This window comes from Mastigoproctus giganteus, chromosome 2 (assembly GCF_048544385.1).
Source record: "Mastigoproctus giganteus isolate SK-2022 chromosome 2, ASM4854438v1, whole genome shotgun sequence".
Classification (NCBI taxonomy): Eukaryota; Metazoa; Arthropoda; class Arachnida; order Uropygi; family Thelyphonidae; genus Mastigoproctus; species Mastigoproctus giganteus.
The window spans coordinates 186672233-186690186 of NC_143576.1; the positions used below are offsets into that span (position 1 = coordinate 186672233).

General features: G+C 37.2%; 1 protein-coding gene across 1 annotated transcript in view; it reads left to right on the top strand.

The window, feature by feature from the left end:
• The window catches only part of LOC150089839 (dihydrolipoyllysine-residue succinyltransferase component of 2-oxoglutarate dehydrogenase complex, mitochondrial), a 286282-nt gene that overhangs the window by 33093 nt on the left and 235235 nt on the right, over window positions 1–17954 (top strand). The window contains exon 3 of the mRNA XM_090389672.1: window positions 12317–12362. Within this exon, the coding sequence (XP_090245798.1) occupies window positions 12317–12362 (46 nt within the window). The remainder of the gene's footprint in view (window positions 1–12316; window positions 12363–17954) is intronic.

A 17954-nucleotide genomic window follows, 5' to 3' on the forward strand; every position in this document is an offset into this window, starting at 1 on the left:
GGCGTACATGTGGTAAGAATATACCCAGATCCTTGACATAGCGTGGCCTCGACAATGCTCCCCGCATACACACTACTCGGACTCCCTCCAGTCACTATCTGGCAGAGTAGAGGTAGCAAGATTATACACTAGCTGATCCGGAAGCCTCCTAGAGAGTTACCAATAGGTTCAGTCCGGTGTACTAACTAGCGAAAACCGTTTTAGAGCTGTACCCTCGAAATGTAAGGAATATTGGATCTCGCCACGACGTTCATCATAACCTCAAAAGTCATCAATCATACTGCATGATGGAAGAGATAGGGAAGGGTTGTACATGTAATACCTTATGATTTTACATGTTTTGGAAGTTATTTAATCAAATAAAAATGTAATTTTGATTTCAGTTATCCAGCTCTAGTGTCCCCGAATTACACGGATAATCAACGTTTTACTGTATTCTTATTTTAGAAATGAATTCATTATCATGAGTTAACTTAAAATTACAAATATCATTTTTACTTGAATAACATCACCAAATTGGTGTTATTTAACTAAAAAGATTAGTTGATTCTTGCTCCAAAAGGGACAAATCTGTTATTCCTTACACTGCCAAAAGAGGCAAATCTGTTTTTCTCACAAGACTCTACTTTCACAACTGTTTTGGGTCTTACTGAACTCTCATCAGATACCAGATGACACGAATTAGTTATTTCTTGTTGCATGGTGAGTAATGTGTTCAGTCTAATTGAGCAGCCAAATGCTATGTGGAAGAAATATCTCTGGTTAGACACACAGCAAAAGTTACATATGAATATAACTCTTAGTACTAGGAGTTAAATTCATATGTAACTGTTGATGTAATACAAGAAAAACTAATTGCGAACATGACAGTTGGCACCTTGACAAACCAACACAATCATTTCTCATTTATCAAAAATGTATTATTTCTCATTTCTCATTTTTATTATTTATGGACTGTGGTCTATGGTTTACAAACTTTGTAAACCATAGATCACAGTCCATAAATAATAAAAATGAATAGTTCTATTCACAAGGCAAAGTACCTATCAATTTCTTCAGTCTGTCTATAAATGAACATATGAAAATTCTGGATTTGTTGTCCATGTTGGCCACATGGACAACAAGAACTCCAGATTTTCATATGTTCATTTATAGCCTCATCTTAAAATCTTCTTCAGAAATGGAAGCTGAACAGGAGAAAAACCTAGCCTTTTAGATCTAAATTTAACAATACAAGAAGGATGACTCCTTACCAAGATATTAGTAAAATAATAAGAGGAGTTTACCTCAATATAGTACGTAGAACACTTCCGTATGATACCCTCCAGAAATTAAAACGGAAAAAACGAAAAAATCAACAACTTACCGGTACATTAGAGTAAAATATTTTCGATTTGCGACGGGAAGCACAGGCTTCAGAAATAAAAAAACAGACACGTTAATAAGTTGCAAACATTATCGGATAGGTCAAGACACGTTCATGCGAATTCTAACACATTGTCGCGTGCTTGTAACCAAGTTCATACAATTTGGGTGACATCCCCCCCACAGACACACAACTGTGCTACCACAGAATATGTCAGCTAGTTCACGAACACCCCCTCACCCAGTATCCAACGAACCGACATATCAACAGGTTACAAATCTTTCCTCTCGTACACTATCGCAGGACCAGATTTCGTTTTTATCCAAAGGACTAAATTATAATTTACCACCTTGAAAACTGCCTAAAAAACAATGCGTAATTGATATTGAATTTGGACTTCGTAATGTTCCACAAAAAGATGTATTTATTCAACAAGTTAACCAAGTAGTGAATAACATAAAAGAAACGCGACTTCCTAAAAAGGAAGGAAAATCGTTTTGAATATTTTCGTTAGATTCTTTTAATTGCGTTAATTTGATTTTTAATTGTTTTAAATTGATTTGAATTGTGTTAAATTGATTATTTAATTATTTATGTTTTACTCTAATGTACCGGCAAGTTGTCGTTTTTTTTCGTTTTTTCCGTTTTAATTTCTGGAGGGTATCATACGGAAGTGTTCTACGTACTATATTGAGGTAAACTCCTCTTATTATTTTACTAATATTATTATCAACGTAAAACATATTGAGTAGTACAGCTCTTATTCATACTATCTAATTACCAAGATATATAGGAAACCAACATGGGATAGGTTCTACAGTACACCTCCAGTCACTCTTAGGAACTAAAATAGGAATTTTAAAATGATTCATTTTGAGAGCCTGTTGCCGTTCTAAAGGTCAGGTCCTCCAGAATGAATTAAAATATATTTATTACACCTTCAGAAACAATGAGTGTCCTAGCAGGCTCATAAACAGAACCATAAAAATTATAGATTAAAATGAAACAATCCCAGTGCCCTGAAGGTAAGAACAACACCATTTAACATATATTCTGTATGCACCTAATAAGTGAAAAAAAAAAAAAAAAAATAGCAAAAATTACCAGAAAATATTTAATAACCAAATATTCACTAACCAAAACAGTATTAAAAAAAAACAAAAAAAAAAAAAAACACCTTCCCAAATTTCCTATTTCACCCAAATTTATTACTCTTGTGACCAGGAACTCTGGTCACAAGATTGTAATAATTTCACTGGATAGAGTAAATGGATTTTTTGTTTGTGACAGTGAGAACACAAATTGGACATAGTCAATAGCAGAAAAACAAAATCAGATCCTACCTTCCATTGACAATTGGAAGTTTTCCTAAGCCACCACAGTTTCAACAAGAGGAGATTATATAAACAAACAATTACAATTGGGGCAATAGAAAACAATATAAGCTGAAACAAAAGGATGCAGATAGATAAGAACCAGATCCATATGTTCAAAAATAGCCTAAACCAATTAAAAAAAGAAACCCAGCAGAAATAGTGCTACAAACATCCATAGCCCAATCAGTAATCTGAGGAGGTCCCACCTGATAGCCCAGGGCAATCTAGGCAGCTAATCCTACCTTATTCCAGCCAGTCATTACTTAGTTATTCCTACAAAGTTTTAGCCAATCAAATAAGAATGATACGTGGTCCAGAGTATCAGGTGCTAGAGCATATTAGCTATAAGAGATAGTTGTCAGTTTGGTTTGTTGGTGTTTTTCTGACAACTTTTGTTTCAGTTAAATTAAGAGAGACAACTTTGTTTAGATTAAAAATACAATAAAGATAATTAAAAGGTAAACTGTTATATTTCTAATTTTGCAGTCACTAAAGAAACAGAGGAGAAAACGTCTAACATACATGATTGTCAGATGCTGTTAGTAATAAATAAATAAATTTTACACAGTCTAAGCCTAATTTCAAGTATTTAAATTTTGATGGTTTTTTTCTTATTTTACATTGTAAATTATATATATAATATACACTGGTGTTCAAAGCAAGTGCCTCACCTAGGAATTTCACATTTCTAACCCTTTTTGGCGATGGCACGTTACGTTAATGACTAGTGTCACAAATAGAAATATAAACAAAAGATATTTATTAATAGTTAAGGGAAAGCTAAGTAATATTTGACAGGTGCTCTCAAAATATTCTGAAATTAGCATTTGCAACCTTTATACAATATTTTGGTAAACACGACAATTATGGCTGAAATGTTATCACAAGCCCTCAATTTGCTTCAGTTTATTATTTTAAATGAAAAACAAAATGAAAAGTTCACCACGTTCAAACTAATATTTAGTTGAACCGCCTCTGGCCCTGATGACAGCAGCACACTGTCGAGGCATTGACAAGATCAATTTCTGATGATAATCAACTGATAGTTCGTGGTTCTAAACACATTATGGCTTCCTGAAGTTCAAGAAGGGTCTTTGGTTTCTTTCTGGCAACTGCAGATTCCACATGATGCCAACAGTTCTCTATAGGATTCAGGTCTGGGCTGTTTCCTGGCCAGCTAAGACTTGTAATGGATCATTCTTCCAACCATTTTTTCACCTGTAACAAATGTAAACACATTGCTGTCGAACCTCTAATGCAGAAATGAAGCTAAAGTAACTACAGAAGTCCCTACTTACACTTTTTGCCTGATGACAAGGAGCAGAGTCGTCCTGAAAGATGCAGTTATTTGGCAGGTTGAAATGGTCTCTAATGGTTGGCAGCAATTTGCCTTCCAATATAGCCAGGTGTCCATTGGCATTTACGGAACCTTTTATAAGCTGCAGGTGACCTACTCTGCGATACGAAATGCACCCCCGTATCATTTGTCTCCTATTAGAGCCATGCAGGTTGAATTTCTTCTCATCTGAGAAAATAACTGACTTCCACTGCCCGGGGGTCCATTTGACATGCTCCTTACACCAAATTAATCGGGTATTTTGAATTTTTTGTGTGCGGAGGGGCTTCTTAGAACGACGGGCTACAAGTCCATTTTTTAAGAGGCGTCTTCTGACTGTTACTGCACTTGCTACCTACCACTCCTGTATGTTCTTTCCATTCTCTTTTCAGCTAAGACGAAGAAGCTTTACGGTTTTTAAGGCATAAGCGCTTCAAAACTTGGTCCTGTTTTGGCATAGAGACTCGTTTGCATCCGGTTCCTTTTTTCCTATCAGCAGAATCAGTATTCTTGGGTTTGGAAAGAAATCTACTCATTGTCGACTGATTATAAAACACACTATAAGCAATATGATGGGAAGAATATCCTTCCTCATGTAAAGCAATAAGACTGCTCTTCCTTCATGGTGTCAACTGCCTGTAACTCGCCATCCTGACACAAGCAAGGAATGACTGCAACTCTTGCAAAGCGCGCTTATATAGCTGAAAGTAACAGCTGATGCAATATTACGTCATCACCTACACATGTCAATCGTATCTGATGCAATCTGTAAGAAATATTGCCATATACTTAGCATTAGCAAAGGCACATGATACAAGAAAGCAAGCTTATATAGCATCAGCCAAAAAAAAAAACAAAAAGAAACCCTTATTTCACCCATCCACTCACTCCAAATGTTTGTAAAGTTCTACCTTGAATCTATTTAAGCTATCAACTTCTACAGTGACAGATGGAAATTTGTTCCAGCAATCAACCACCCGCTGGCTAAAGGCAAACTTCCACACATCTATCCTACAACTGTCTTTCCTCAATTTGAATTTATGCCCTCATAGGCGATTATTCTGAGCAAGTGGAAGAATCCAATCAGCATTGAGCTTGCTCAACCCATTCAAGTCTTTATACACCTCAATCAGATCACCTCACAGGTGCCTAGTCTCCAGACACTGTAATTTGCAAAACTTAAGCCTTTCTTCATAAGAGCAACCCTTTGTTCCATTCACTAATCTTGTTGCCCTTCTCTGTGCTCGTTCCAACAGCTCTACATCCTTCTTAAAATGAGGTCTCCAGACCTGTATACAGTACTCAAGGTGTGGCCTGACCATTGCCTTATACAAGTTGATAATCACCTCCTTATCCCTGCTAGAAAAATTCCTGTATATCATTGACAAGACACCATGAGCTACTCTTGCAGACCATCTGCACTGCTCAGAAAACTTCATATCTGCCTGCACAATTACCCTCAGGTCCTTTTCATTCTCTACCACTGTCAGTGTAGTATCACAGAGTGATACGTTACTCTGGGGTTACTGCTTCCCATATGTAGTACTTTACATTTGTCAATGTTAAACTTCATATTAATAACATTAATAACATGTATCGTGCGTAATTCAGATTTGTCAGTGGCAACAGTGGACACAAAGGAGAAAGACGATATGAGAAGCGGTTGGCACAAATGAAGGTCAACTATAATAATAACCAAGGCTACAAAATACATATCTGTTTTTACTTCCTTTTATGTTTGCTTCTCTTATGGGCCACTCCAGTTACTTCACTGCTGTCCCCAGATAAAGTTTTTAATTGAATTAATTAAAAATATATAATTATTTTTCTTCATTCTTCTGAGGATATTATGTGGTTTTTGTAATTTTGGCAGATCGGGGATATAGTAGCAATATTTTATTAGTCATTCCTGAGTTACGTGAAACCGAATTACGTAAGAAGTCCTGGAACGTATCTCTTATGTATGTTGGAGACATACTGTATTTTTGGATTAACCGGGAAATCGATTATCCGAGAATATTTTTTCACCCTCTATCCCGGAAAATCGAGAGTCTACTGCATCTCATATTGTGAATGCCTTCATAACGAGTTGCCATGGTATTGTACTACCTCGAATAAGTAACACTTCACCAGTGAAGAAGACTACTGTTATTTATTCTCAGCGGATACCACCACCCAGACAGCACCGTTTCAAAGCTTGTTGGCTTCTCTTTGATGGGTGGGCATGTACCCCGGTGTTGCAATAGTGCAAAAATATTTAATAAAATTAAATATTTTATAGTTTTACAAGAAATAACTTTATTAACTACACTAAAATTCTCCTGAACTATTTCTACATGCTTTTATAAGTCATTGGTTAAGCAAGTTTGGATCACTTTTGGGTATAAGCCTGTAATGCAGAAGCTGGTTTTATCATATACGAAGCAGTTTCACTAACAAAAATGCAGAATTTTTTGCCACGAGTTGATTCTCAGTCTGCCCATAATAATTGCAAGTAATCATTCTAAGTTTGCAGATAAAACAAACATTGGCAGTGCAGTTAATGACAGTAATCAAGGTAACAACAAGATCTGGAAAAATTAGGTAGATGGGCTGAGAAGTGGCAGTTGATTTAATATTGACAAATGCAAGGTACTGCATATGGGTAACAGTAATCCAGATTAATGTACCATGTGGTACTATGCTCAGGGTAGTGGAAAATGAAAAATACCTGTAATTGTACAGTCAGGTATGAAGTTCTCTAAAATGTAGATAAGCTGCCAGGACAGCCCAGGGGTTTTGTTAGTGATATACAGGAACTTTGCTAGCAAGGATAAGGAGGTGATTAACCCAGTGTACAAGGCAATGGTTAGGTTGACAGTGCCAGGAAAGACTTCAATACTGCAAACTGCAGTTCCTAGATACTAAGGAAGTACAGTGCTGATGGCATTCATCTTGTTCAGACTCCACACATGACAGGACATAAATTGAGGCAGAATGGGTTTTTTTTTAATGAAAAAACCAAACATGAGAGGTATTAGAACCTATAGTGCTTAGTACCATGCGTGGGTTTGGAGGTAGAAGATGAAAGAAGATATTTGTCATTAGACATGAACTTCTGTAGACTAATTTTCAGGAAATACATATGAAGGAAGGTTATTCCAGAAAATGGCAGTTGAATGAATAAACGAGGAAGATGAAAAGTTGGTTCTGTGAGTTTGAAGTTGGACAGTAAATGGATGTTGGCTTGTGGCAGCACGTTCGGACTGTTTTTGAAAGAGAGAGCGGGAATTATAGAAGGAAATTCAGAAGAACAGTGCCCGTGAAAGTATCTGTAGAAAAGGCATGCAGAAGAAACAGTACATCTATGAGACAGCAAGTGGAGAGACTCTGTTAGAGATGAATCATTAATTAACCTAACTGCCCTCTTCTGAACGGAATCAAGAAGCCTGAGAGAGGTTTTGGGGGTACCACCCCAGATATGGGAACAATATTCCATGGTAGGGCGGATTTACGATTTGTAAAGAGTAAACAGCTGTTTGGAAGAAAAGTAACGCCGAGAGCGAGAGAGAAAACCAAGCTTTTTATATGCAGGGGAAGAATTATTTCTAATGTGCTTGTGCCAAGAGAGATCAGAAGTTAGGGTAATCCCCAAAAGAGATATATCATCTTGCCTAGAAATCGGAGTGTCACCAAAGATAAGCATAGGAGCAGAAGAATCCTTTTTGTGGGATATAGGACAGGACTGAGTTTTAGAAGGATTGAAATCAACTAAGTTGTCATTGCCCCACTGGAGAATTACCTGGAGATCGGCATTTAAGGAATTGGTAGCATATATTAGAGAAATTGAAGCTGATTGAGCAGGGTGACGTTTCTCAAACTCAAAATTGGAATGCAATGTGCTATCATCAGCAAAGCAATGGATAGGATTTCCGGTCAATGGAAGAAGGTCATTAATATACAAGAGGAAAAGAGTGGGGGAAAGAACTTGAACCTTTGTGGACACCATCATTAGTGGAGAAGTTAGAAGACAGAGAACCATCTACTGTCACTCAGTGAGTGGTCAGAGAGAAAACTGGATAACCAATTACAAAAAACAGTTGGCAAACCATAAGATGGAAACTTGTTTAGAAGACCTTTATGCCAAACACGATCGGAAGCCTTTGAGATGTCAAGAACAACTGCTTGTGTTTCACCAAATTTTTCCATTGAATTTGTCCATAAATGGATAACATAAGCCAGAATATCCCCAGTGGATCAACACTGATGGAATACATACTGGCGGTCGTTGATCAGACGGAAAGTTTGTAGATAGTTTAAGAGTTGGCAGTTGTTATTTCTCCATTACTTTAGAAAGAGGAGAAGTAATTGCAATGGGATGATAATTGGATGAGAGGGATTTGTCACCCTTTTTAGGAACTGGCTGGATATGAGCAAATTTCCAAGCAGAAGGGAGAGAAAAACACCTTTGGAATAAGAAAATGAAAAAAAACGGCAAAGAACAGGGGTAATTTCAGGAGCAGAGGTTTTGAGAACAAGCGGAGAAATACCATCAGCACCTGGAGCTTTCTTAGCATCAAGATTCATCAAAATCCTTCTGACAACCTTTTGATGGAAGACCACAGGAGGCATTGAATGGAGCATGTTGGGAATGGTGGGAGGTGTTTTACCAAGATCATTAATACATGAGTTGGAAGAAAAATGGGATGCTAGCATTTCAGCTTTATCCTTGGCTGAAGTGACAACAGAACCATCTGGCTCTGACAGAGGTAGGAGCAGAGATGGGCAAAAGTTGCGGCCAATAGCTTTGACCAGATTCCTAAGCTGCCATTATGGCAAGAAGCAAGTTTTCTATTCTTAGCCTGTTTAAAATCTAGTTTGGACTGATTAATAACTGCTTTACAATTGTTTGTAGGCAGAAAATGAAACGGAAGAATTGGAAACAAGCCAATTGCGATATGCAACATTCTTCTTTTGAACAGCCTTAGAACATTTATTGGAAAACTAACGTTTAGATAAGGGACGAGATTTTAAAGTGAGTGTACAATAAGGATTCCATTCCTACAAGAATAATTTCGCTGACGGATTCCGAACAAACGTTGACATCAGAAGTTTTGAAACAGTATCTGATCAAGGAAAAGAAGAAAAGAAACCTCGCAGGTCATCCCATTTTGCATTCTTGTAATGCAACACTAGTTTGGGACTAGCCATGAGATAAAGGCTCCATTGGTGAAGAGACAATCACCAAGTTGTGATCTGAGGTGCCTAAAGGACCATTCACCTTGACCGTGTACTTAGATGGGTTATTTGTGAGAAAAAGATCAAGTGTGTTGACTGTATAGTTATGATTGTCTGGTAATCTGGTAAGTAAATGACCAATCTGTGCAAGGTCATTAATTGCAAAAGGCTCAGCATCTCGACCAGCTGGGTCAGTGTGACTAGAAAATGGAAGCCAGCTGAAGTTGTGAACATTAAAATCACCAAGTAAAATTACCTCACTATTAGGAAAGTTGGACTGGAGAAAGTCAAGTTGCAAAGAGAGGAAGTCAAAAGAGTTCCAAGTATTTAGTGGAGTTGGGAGAACGGTAGACACAACAGATAAATTTGACAAAATGAGGTAGAGAGATTTTAAGCCAGAGAAGATCAAAAAGAGGAGATTCCAAATTACCAAATCTCTGATAGGGAATATGGGAGCAGACATATGCAGAAGTACCACCTTTGAGATGAAAGGAATCATACAGTGAATAATTTGGGCAACTGAACTGAGCAGTAGTTGAATTAACTGATAACAGATTCTGTCAGAAAAAAGTACATGGTGTTTGGCAGACTGCAAGTGGAAGTGGAAATCGTTGAGATTAGAATTCAGACCACTTATATTTGTGAAATGAATTAGGAATTTGGGAGGTTTAGATCTTTTTGCAGATAAGCTTACTCTATTAGTTTAACAATTCATGATGTATTCAGTAGTAAGAAAAAGTGGGTGGGACATGCTTGTATGAAGTAATGAAATTTTTGGATATGGTGTACACATGGTAAGAATATACCCAGATCCTTGACATAACGTGGCCTCGACAATGCCCCCCGCATACACACTACTCGGACTCCCTCCAGTCACTGGCAGAGTAGAGGTATCAAGATTATAAACTAGCTGATCTGGAAGCCTCCTGAAGAGTTACCAATAGGGTCGGTCCGGTGTACTAACTAGTGGCCGCCCTGCGAACACCGTTTTAGAGCTGTACATCCAATCGTCCTTACATTTCTTGAAATGTAAGGACGATTGGATCTCGCCATGATGTTCATCATAACCTCAAAAGTCATCAGTCAAATTGCATGATGGAAGAGATGGGGAATCGTTAATTTGAACTTAGCTCTAGATCCTAAACATGGATTTTTCACCACTTCAAGACTCCAATAAACAAAGTGGTGGTATTGCACCAGTTGATGAGAGTCATCTACCACCTAGTATTGCCTGGTAACACAGAGGGGCGGCGTTCCTCCGTGTGGTGTTGGCACTACACCTCGAACACTGCCTAAGTTTGTTCGCACTTGGGTGGTCACCCACAGTGTGCTTGCACATGAGGGTTTACCTAGGATTACTAACAGTCCCACTATCGTGAAGGTGCAAGCAGAGGATTTGGCTGTCACAGACTGTCCGAACTTCGCCGGAATTGGATCCATTTGATTTGAGTGTCACCCGAATATCAGTTCCATCAGCATTTTAGACCCCCAGGTAGCAAGCACAGCTTGTCTGGTATATCTGAGAGAATATGTGTGACAATCTCAAGCACCAAAGGTTGCAGGATATCTATTCTCTTTTTGACTTCAGCCAGTGGGTGGTTGATTATTGGAATAAAATTCTATCTGTTGTTGCAAAAGCAGGCAGTTTAAATAAATTCAAGGAAGAACTATGAAAATTATTAGATGGGATGGTCAGGTGATGTGGGAAGTTTTTTTTGACTGATGCTTTATAAGCTTGTTTTCTTGCATCATTTGCTCCTACTAATACTAAACCTTGCAATTGTGATTCCTGTTTTTAAGAATTTTACAAGCAAAGAAATGATGGAAATATTCTTTTTCTAATTTATCACAAACTAAATGTGCAGTATAACAGCCACAGGCATTTGGCATTTCATCAGCAGACATCCAGATACACTCTTCTCCAGTATCTTGATGAATTTTTCAAATTATGTTATTATAAATAGCATTAAGATAATTCTTTTTCAAGGTAAAATGTTCTTATTTATACAATATTTTTTCCAAAAATTGTTTGAAAACTGAATCGCTTACTTATTGAAAGGGTATTTCTGCTTATTTAAGGCACAGTTCCTTTACAAAGTTGTAATTCTTCTCTTCAGGTATATGGTTTGGTTAAAAATCACAGTTATGGCAATTTTTTCTTCTTTTCCTTTTTTGTTGTTGTTTGGTTTTTAGGAGCATTAGCAACTAAGGCCATATTGCTCCGGGATGTGCGGTGGTCATTCCCTGACCTTTCCGCATCATCCGTATTTGGTGGTGATGGGCTCGAACCCCGGTCTAATCAAGAAGCGTGTGCTACGCACTGTTGCTCCTTCCCACCTGGCTACGGAGGCGCCCTTTTCCTTTTTTAGCTGCAGTATGTGATGTTATTTTTCATATTGGTTGATCTTGAATTTTTTGCTATGTGGAATGTTCTTTTCACACTGAATACAAAAGATAATACTGACAAGTATTAAAATTATATCTGTGACTATGGTCCATCATTCCATACATTTAGTTAGATTTGAATTGACATTCTGAATGAAAACTCAAACTGCCTATTCTGTTTTTATAGCCAAACTGAACTGTTGTGATACACACACGAATAAACTGTCATTCAGCATCATAGATGGCACGAGAATTAAAGCAAAATATCAGTGACATGTTTTTTCGTGCAAATGTTATTTTAATATTTTCAATGACAGAAATCACATTTTCTGAGTTGAATGCCAGATGAAGACTAATAAATTAATGAAATATCTAGTGTTGCTAGTAATATTCATATGTGATGATCATTTGTTTATTTATTTATATGCCCTAAAGATTAAAAGCGCAAATAATATGCATTATTTGCATATTATTTGATGTCTGTTCATCTGATGTCTAATTATTGCTATCATTATTGTTATTTTGTTTTAATTTTTTTATGACTAAATCATTTTTAATAGTTTTCATATTTAGAGTGTACATTTCTGAACAGTTTATATATGTGTATGTATTTTTTTATATCTATTATTTTTTTAGGTCAGTCATGTATTCATTTAGATGCAAATATAAAAGACAAATATTTGTAAGTATTGCTACTTTATTTTTCTCAACGTACATAAAGATCAGTAATACAGGAACTCTCCAACTTACGTAAGGGTAGCGTTCCGCGGAACGCTACTTAAGTTGAAATTTCCCCCATGCTTGAATAGCACTCACAACTGTGCTCGCTGAATTGATTGAATCAAAAAAGAAATGTTCAATGAACATGTAAATAGAATTATTTATTGTATTTATTCAATTTCTTATCTCATGCGCAGGAAAAATTACAAAAGCGTGCAATTTAAAAAAATTTCAAAATTATAAAATTACAAAAAAAGAGAGACAGGCATAACGTCAGTAAGTTTTACCTCTCGAGCATCGTTGCCAGAGGCGCCTCCGTAGCCAGGTGGGAAGGAGCAGCAGTGCGTAGCACACACTTCTTGATTAGACTGGGGTTCGAGCCGTACCACCAAATACGGAGAATGCGGAAAGGTCAGGGAATGACCACCGCATATTCCCAGAGCAATATGGCCTTAGTTGCTAATGCTCCTAAAAACCTAACAACGTAATATAACATCGATGCCAGAAACGACGTCTTCAGCTGATAAGTACGCCGCTGCGGAGGTTGAGGGCTGTAGAGATTTAGAAGGGGTCGACCGCTCAACCATACAAAAGAACATATTAATGGATGACCGGACAGTAGCTTTTTTTCTTTTCATCGTAGATTTCTTTGTAGCAAGCAAGAATATCATTCACCCCTCTGTTAACTTTTAAGAATCGTTCACTGTCAGGATCCATCTTCTCAAACCTCACCATTGCTAATGCAATTTCACGAAATGCCATTGCCATCTCTCTGGTGATGAAGTGTCTCAGCTTCTCATTTGGTTCATCTTGAGCTTTGTCAGCAGTTTCTTCTTTGACTATCGCTGTCTGCAAGTCAATAAGTTCTTCGTTAGATAATTCCTTCTCTTCTTCTTCTATTAACTCCTCCATGTCTTTGGCATCAATCTCCAACTGAAGCAGCTCTGCAACCTTTACAGTCTTATCTGTAACCTCTTCATATGATTCATCTGTTACAAATCCTTCAAAAGCCTTTTACGTGCCATGGGCATATTTTCTTCCATGCACCATTTAAACAACTTTTAGTAATTTCTGCCCAGCCCTTGTTAATGTTTAAGATGGTGTGGTAAATATTGTAAGATTTCCAAAAGTCTCTTAATGTCAAAATTTTCTCATCATCTACTGCAGACAATGCTTGAGCAAATGTGTGTAAATAGTATGCTTTTAAATTTGAAATAACACCCTGATGATCCATAGGCTGGATGAGTGAAGTCATGTTTGGCGGTAGAAATATGACTCATGTTCAAATTTAAATCATTTAAATGCATAGGATGTCCAGGAGCATTATCTAATAGAAGCAAAATCTTGAAAGGAACGTCATCTTTACAATATTTTTAAACTTTGAGAATGAAGCAGCATTTAAACCAATCCTCAAAGAGAGATACTGTTATCCATATTCTCTGGTTTGATCGGAAATGCGTGGGTAGGGTGGCCTTTATTGATGCCCTTAAATGCAGAGGATTTCCAGAATGGTACACAAGCAGTGGTTTTAATCTGTAATCTCCTGCTGCATTTGTCCCAAGCAAGAGTGTGGCCCTATCTTTTGACCTTGAAACCTGGCATTGATTTTCCTCTTTGGCAATGTATGTTCGATATGGCATTTTTTTCAAATACAGAACAGTCTTGTCAACGTTAAAAACTTGCTGCATTGAATAACTGCCTTCATTAATAATTTTTTCCAACAAATCACAAAATTTCTCTGCAGCTGCAGAATCGGCACTGGTGACTTCACCGCATATTTTAACTTTATGGAAACCAGCATGATGCTTGAACCTATTAAACCACCCATTGCTTGCCATGAACTTTTGTTGGGGTTTGCTGTACTTATCGTTAATATCTTTATAAATACTTGTTGCTTTTGCTTCAATGGTCATTAGACTCAGGGACACTCGCTTCTGAATCTGATTTTTCATCCACATTATTATCAGTTATTCCATCTTCAATATAGCACCTGAACACCGTTTTGTGATCACTGTTGATCTTAATTGCGTTGGTCCTTTGACATGTTCTTTTATACGTGCATTGTCCCTTAAAATAGTATTCACTGTTGAAGCAGCGATACCTAATTCCCTTGCAATAGATGACAAACTTTGTCCTGCTTCATACTTAATCATTTTCATCTTCATTTCTAAATCAATTTTGTTTCATTTCCTGGCATTACCACCACTTGCACTTTCCGTTGGTCCCTTTTCCTTCATCATTGTAATAGGTAATTTTATGTGATTGAAGATTTCAGTGAAGGGGAAACACATTTCACCATAATAGTGTAAAAACCCACACAATTGCAGTTATAGGTATTATTGCAAATGCAATAAGATTGAGTTTACTGCCCGGAAAGTGCAAATTGTGTTTATTGTTTTTTGTTCATGATTTCCAGAAACATGCTTTAGAAAAATATCACAAAGGTGTTCAGAATTGATTCTTATAATGGGAACATATGATAACAATGAAAGGGTAGTGCAATTTCCATTACAAATATGACATTTTAGAGAGATAAATAGCTTAGTAATATAGCGAAATTTTCAACTTCCAAGGACTTGGAACGAATTACAAAAAAAAAAAAAAAGTGTGTTATTGGGTTTACATTATGATATTTTCACGATACCTCCATTTATTACTATGGGTTGCAAAATATGTTTCCATGATTTTTTTAAGTTTGCACCAACCAACAAAAACTTACGTAAAGTCAAATTCCGTAAGTCGAATATTACATAAGTCGGAGAGTTCTTGTATTATGCTTTTTAATTTTTAGGGTTGTCATTTTAAATCATTTCTGAAGCATTTGAATGGGCAGTTGTTGTTGTTTTGGTTTTTAGGAGCATTAGCAACTAAGGCCATATTGCTCCGGGGATATGCGGTGGTCATTCCCTGACCTTTCCGCATCCTCCGTATTTGGTGGGCACAGGCTTGAACCCCAGTCTAATCAAGAAGCGTGTGCTACGCACTGCTGCTCCTGCCCACCTGTTGAATGGGCAGAGAAGATTTTTGGAAAATACATATGTTCATACCATTACAGTTTTTATTTCTAAAAGCATATTTTGAACAAAAATTTTTAATCCAGTATCATTTTTTTTTTTTCTTTCCAACTGCTTACAAAGGAAACAAATCATTCTCTCTGAAAGCTTTATCCACCAGAGATACAGGTTTTTTGTTTAAATGCAGCTGATTTGTTTCTTCAAAAACAAAATTAAAACAGCTAGTTTGGTTTTTTCCCCTCAAAACAAAACCAAAACATTGCTTGTTTGGAGATCTGAATTTTTGGATAAAATATTTTATTCTTTTTGATTGAACTCTGTCCAAGGCAAAAGGTATTCAGTGTTCTCTTTTAAGGCTGTGGGCAAAAGAAACCAGTTAGCTGGAAGGGTGATATATTTTTTGACAGGTTTATTCAAAAGAACTGAACTGTGTTCAAAATTGAGCCTACCTGTTCCGAGTCTTCTGTATTTTTTCATAACTATGATCTGCAAAGAGCTTTAATTTGTTTCAGTATACTAACCCACATTACTTCTTTTGCATATTCCCTAAATCATGTTGTAAAGGAGAGGAGATTATTACTAGCCATATAGTGCAAGGAAGCCTGAGGCTTATGCTGCACCAGCTAAAAAAAAATTTCCGAGTTACCCTGAGAAAGAGAAGTAAAACGGAATCGCCAAGAAAGAGAAGAATGATGATATCCAGCTCAGGATCCTGGGTGTGCCAAGCCCATACTCACCAGATGTGAGCCAAGATATACATGATTAATTTTATTTTGTCTGTGAGAAAAGATAAGCTTCATGTAAATAAATTGATTGTTTGTATCCCTGAAATTTGATGGCTTAATGGCTGCAATTTGATAACTTAACCAGTAACTCAAATTCATCAAATTTGTTTAGTTTACTCCTAGCATTAGTATACATTCAATAAAACGTGTACTTCTCTTAGTAATCCTAACATAGCCCATGTATATGCTTGTTCCATGAGGACCACCAGCAGGCCTTGTAATCCTCTGACACCTTGCTTTCTAGACTGCTGCATTTCCATTAGAAGCAGTGCAAGAATCACTTAAACTGCCTACAGCTGCTATTAATCTTTTAATCTCTCTATCTCCTCCCCCTCCAAGCTAGTTGTTTTCCAACCTGCCCAACACTGTTTCGATAGCATCAGTAAATATTCTTGCAACCCTTCCATTTAAGTGTATCCTATCCCTCTGGCTAGTAAAAAAAAAAAAAAAATGCAAGGAAGCAAGCTTATACAGCATCAGCCAAAAAAAGGAATAAAGGATGTTAATGGTATCCTTATTCTTTGTCAGGTGGCACCTTCTGGCCCATTATATTTATCTTTAGTTGTTTGTTATACTTGCCACAGTCATATGGCCTCTAACATACCACTGTTTTTTTTTTTTCTACATTTGTCACACTAGACTGACTCAACATCACACTGCTATCCAATGTCAGTTGTGTGTACTGTTTTAGAATCTGTGTTTCTTAACCGAAAGCATAATTTCTAATTTGCCACTTATCCTGTCTGTTCTAATCCAAATTTGAAGCTTTAAACACTTCAGTCAGGTTTATTTATGGATGCCGCAATTTACAGAACCAAAGTCTTTTTTGCTGGCTAAAGGCAAATTTCTGCACATCTATTCCATAAATTCAAATTTCCTCAATTTGAATTTATGTCCCCTCAGGTGAGTAATCTGAGCAAGAGGAAGAATCCTATTGGCATTGAGTTTGCTCAAACCATTCAAGACCTTATACACCTCAATCAGATTGCCTTGTAGGTGCCTGGTCTCCAGCCGCTGCAATTTGCAGAACTTAAGTGTGGTGAAAGAGGCCTATGCGCTCTGGATTCATATTATTGAAATGAAATTATAATTCGTCAGAGCGGTTTAATTTCAGAATACACATACAAGTACGGTTAATATATAAATATAAAGAGCGGTTTAATTTCAGAATACACATACAAGTACGGTTAATATATAAATATAAAGAGCGGTTTAATTTCAGAATACACATACAAGTACGGTTAATATATAAATATAAAGAGCTTTCGGCTGAGTGGACAGCCTTCTTCAGTTAGAAAATATATTAAAATGGCAGTTGGAATGGCGATGTGCACTGTCAAGATGGTGCGTGAGGCGCGTGGCTAATTGTTTGAGGTTGAAGTTTGTGGCTGTGATGTATGGTGGTGACGTGGCCAGCGTTTGTCTATGGACAGAATTATTGCTTCTGTGATGGGGTTAACTTGACAACCACTGTTCCTGTTCAAAGAGGTATCCGAGCATTTTATGTTTAACGATTCCAACCAGGTGCGCCTTAGGTAATGGTGGGACCTGTCCACAACCACGACATCGCGGTGTGGGTCAATGTCATGGTGGGTTGTCCAGACATGCTCGGCGATAGCCGAGTGTTCCACATCTGCCAAACGGATCGCCCTTTTATGTTCTGAGAGACGTTTCTCGAGCCGACGTCCAGTCTCTCCAAAGTAGCAGCTAGTGCAGTCACGGCAAGAGATGCGATAGACCAAACCGCTCTGCAGA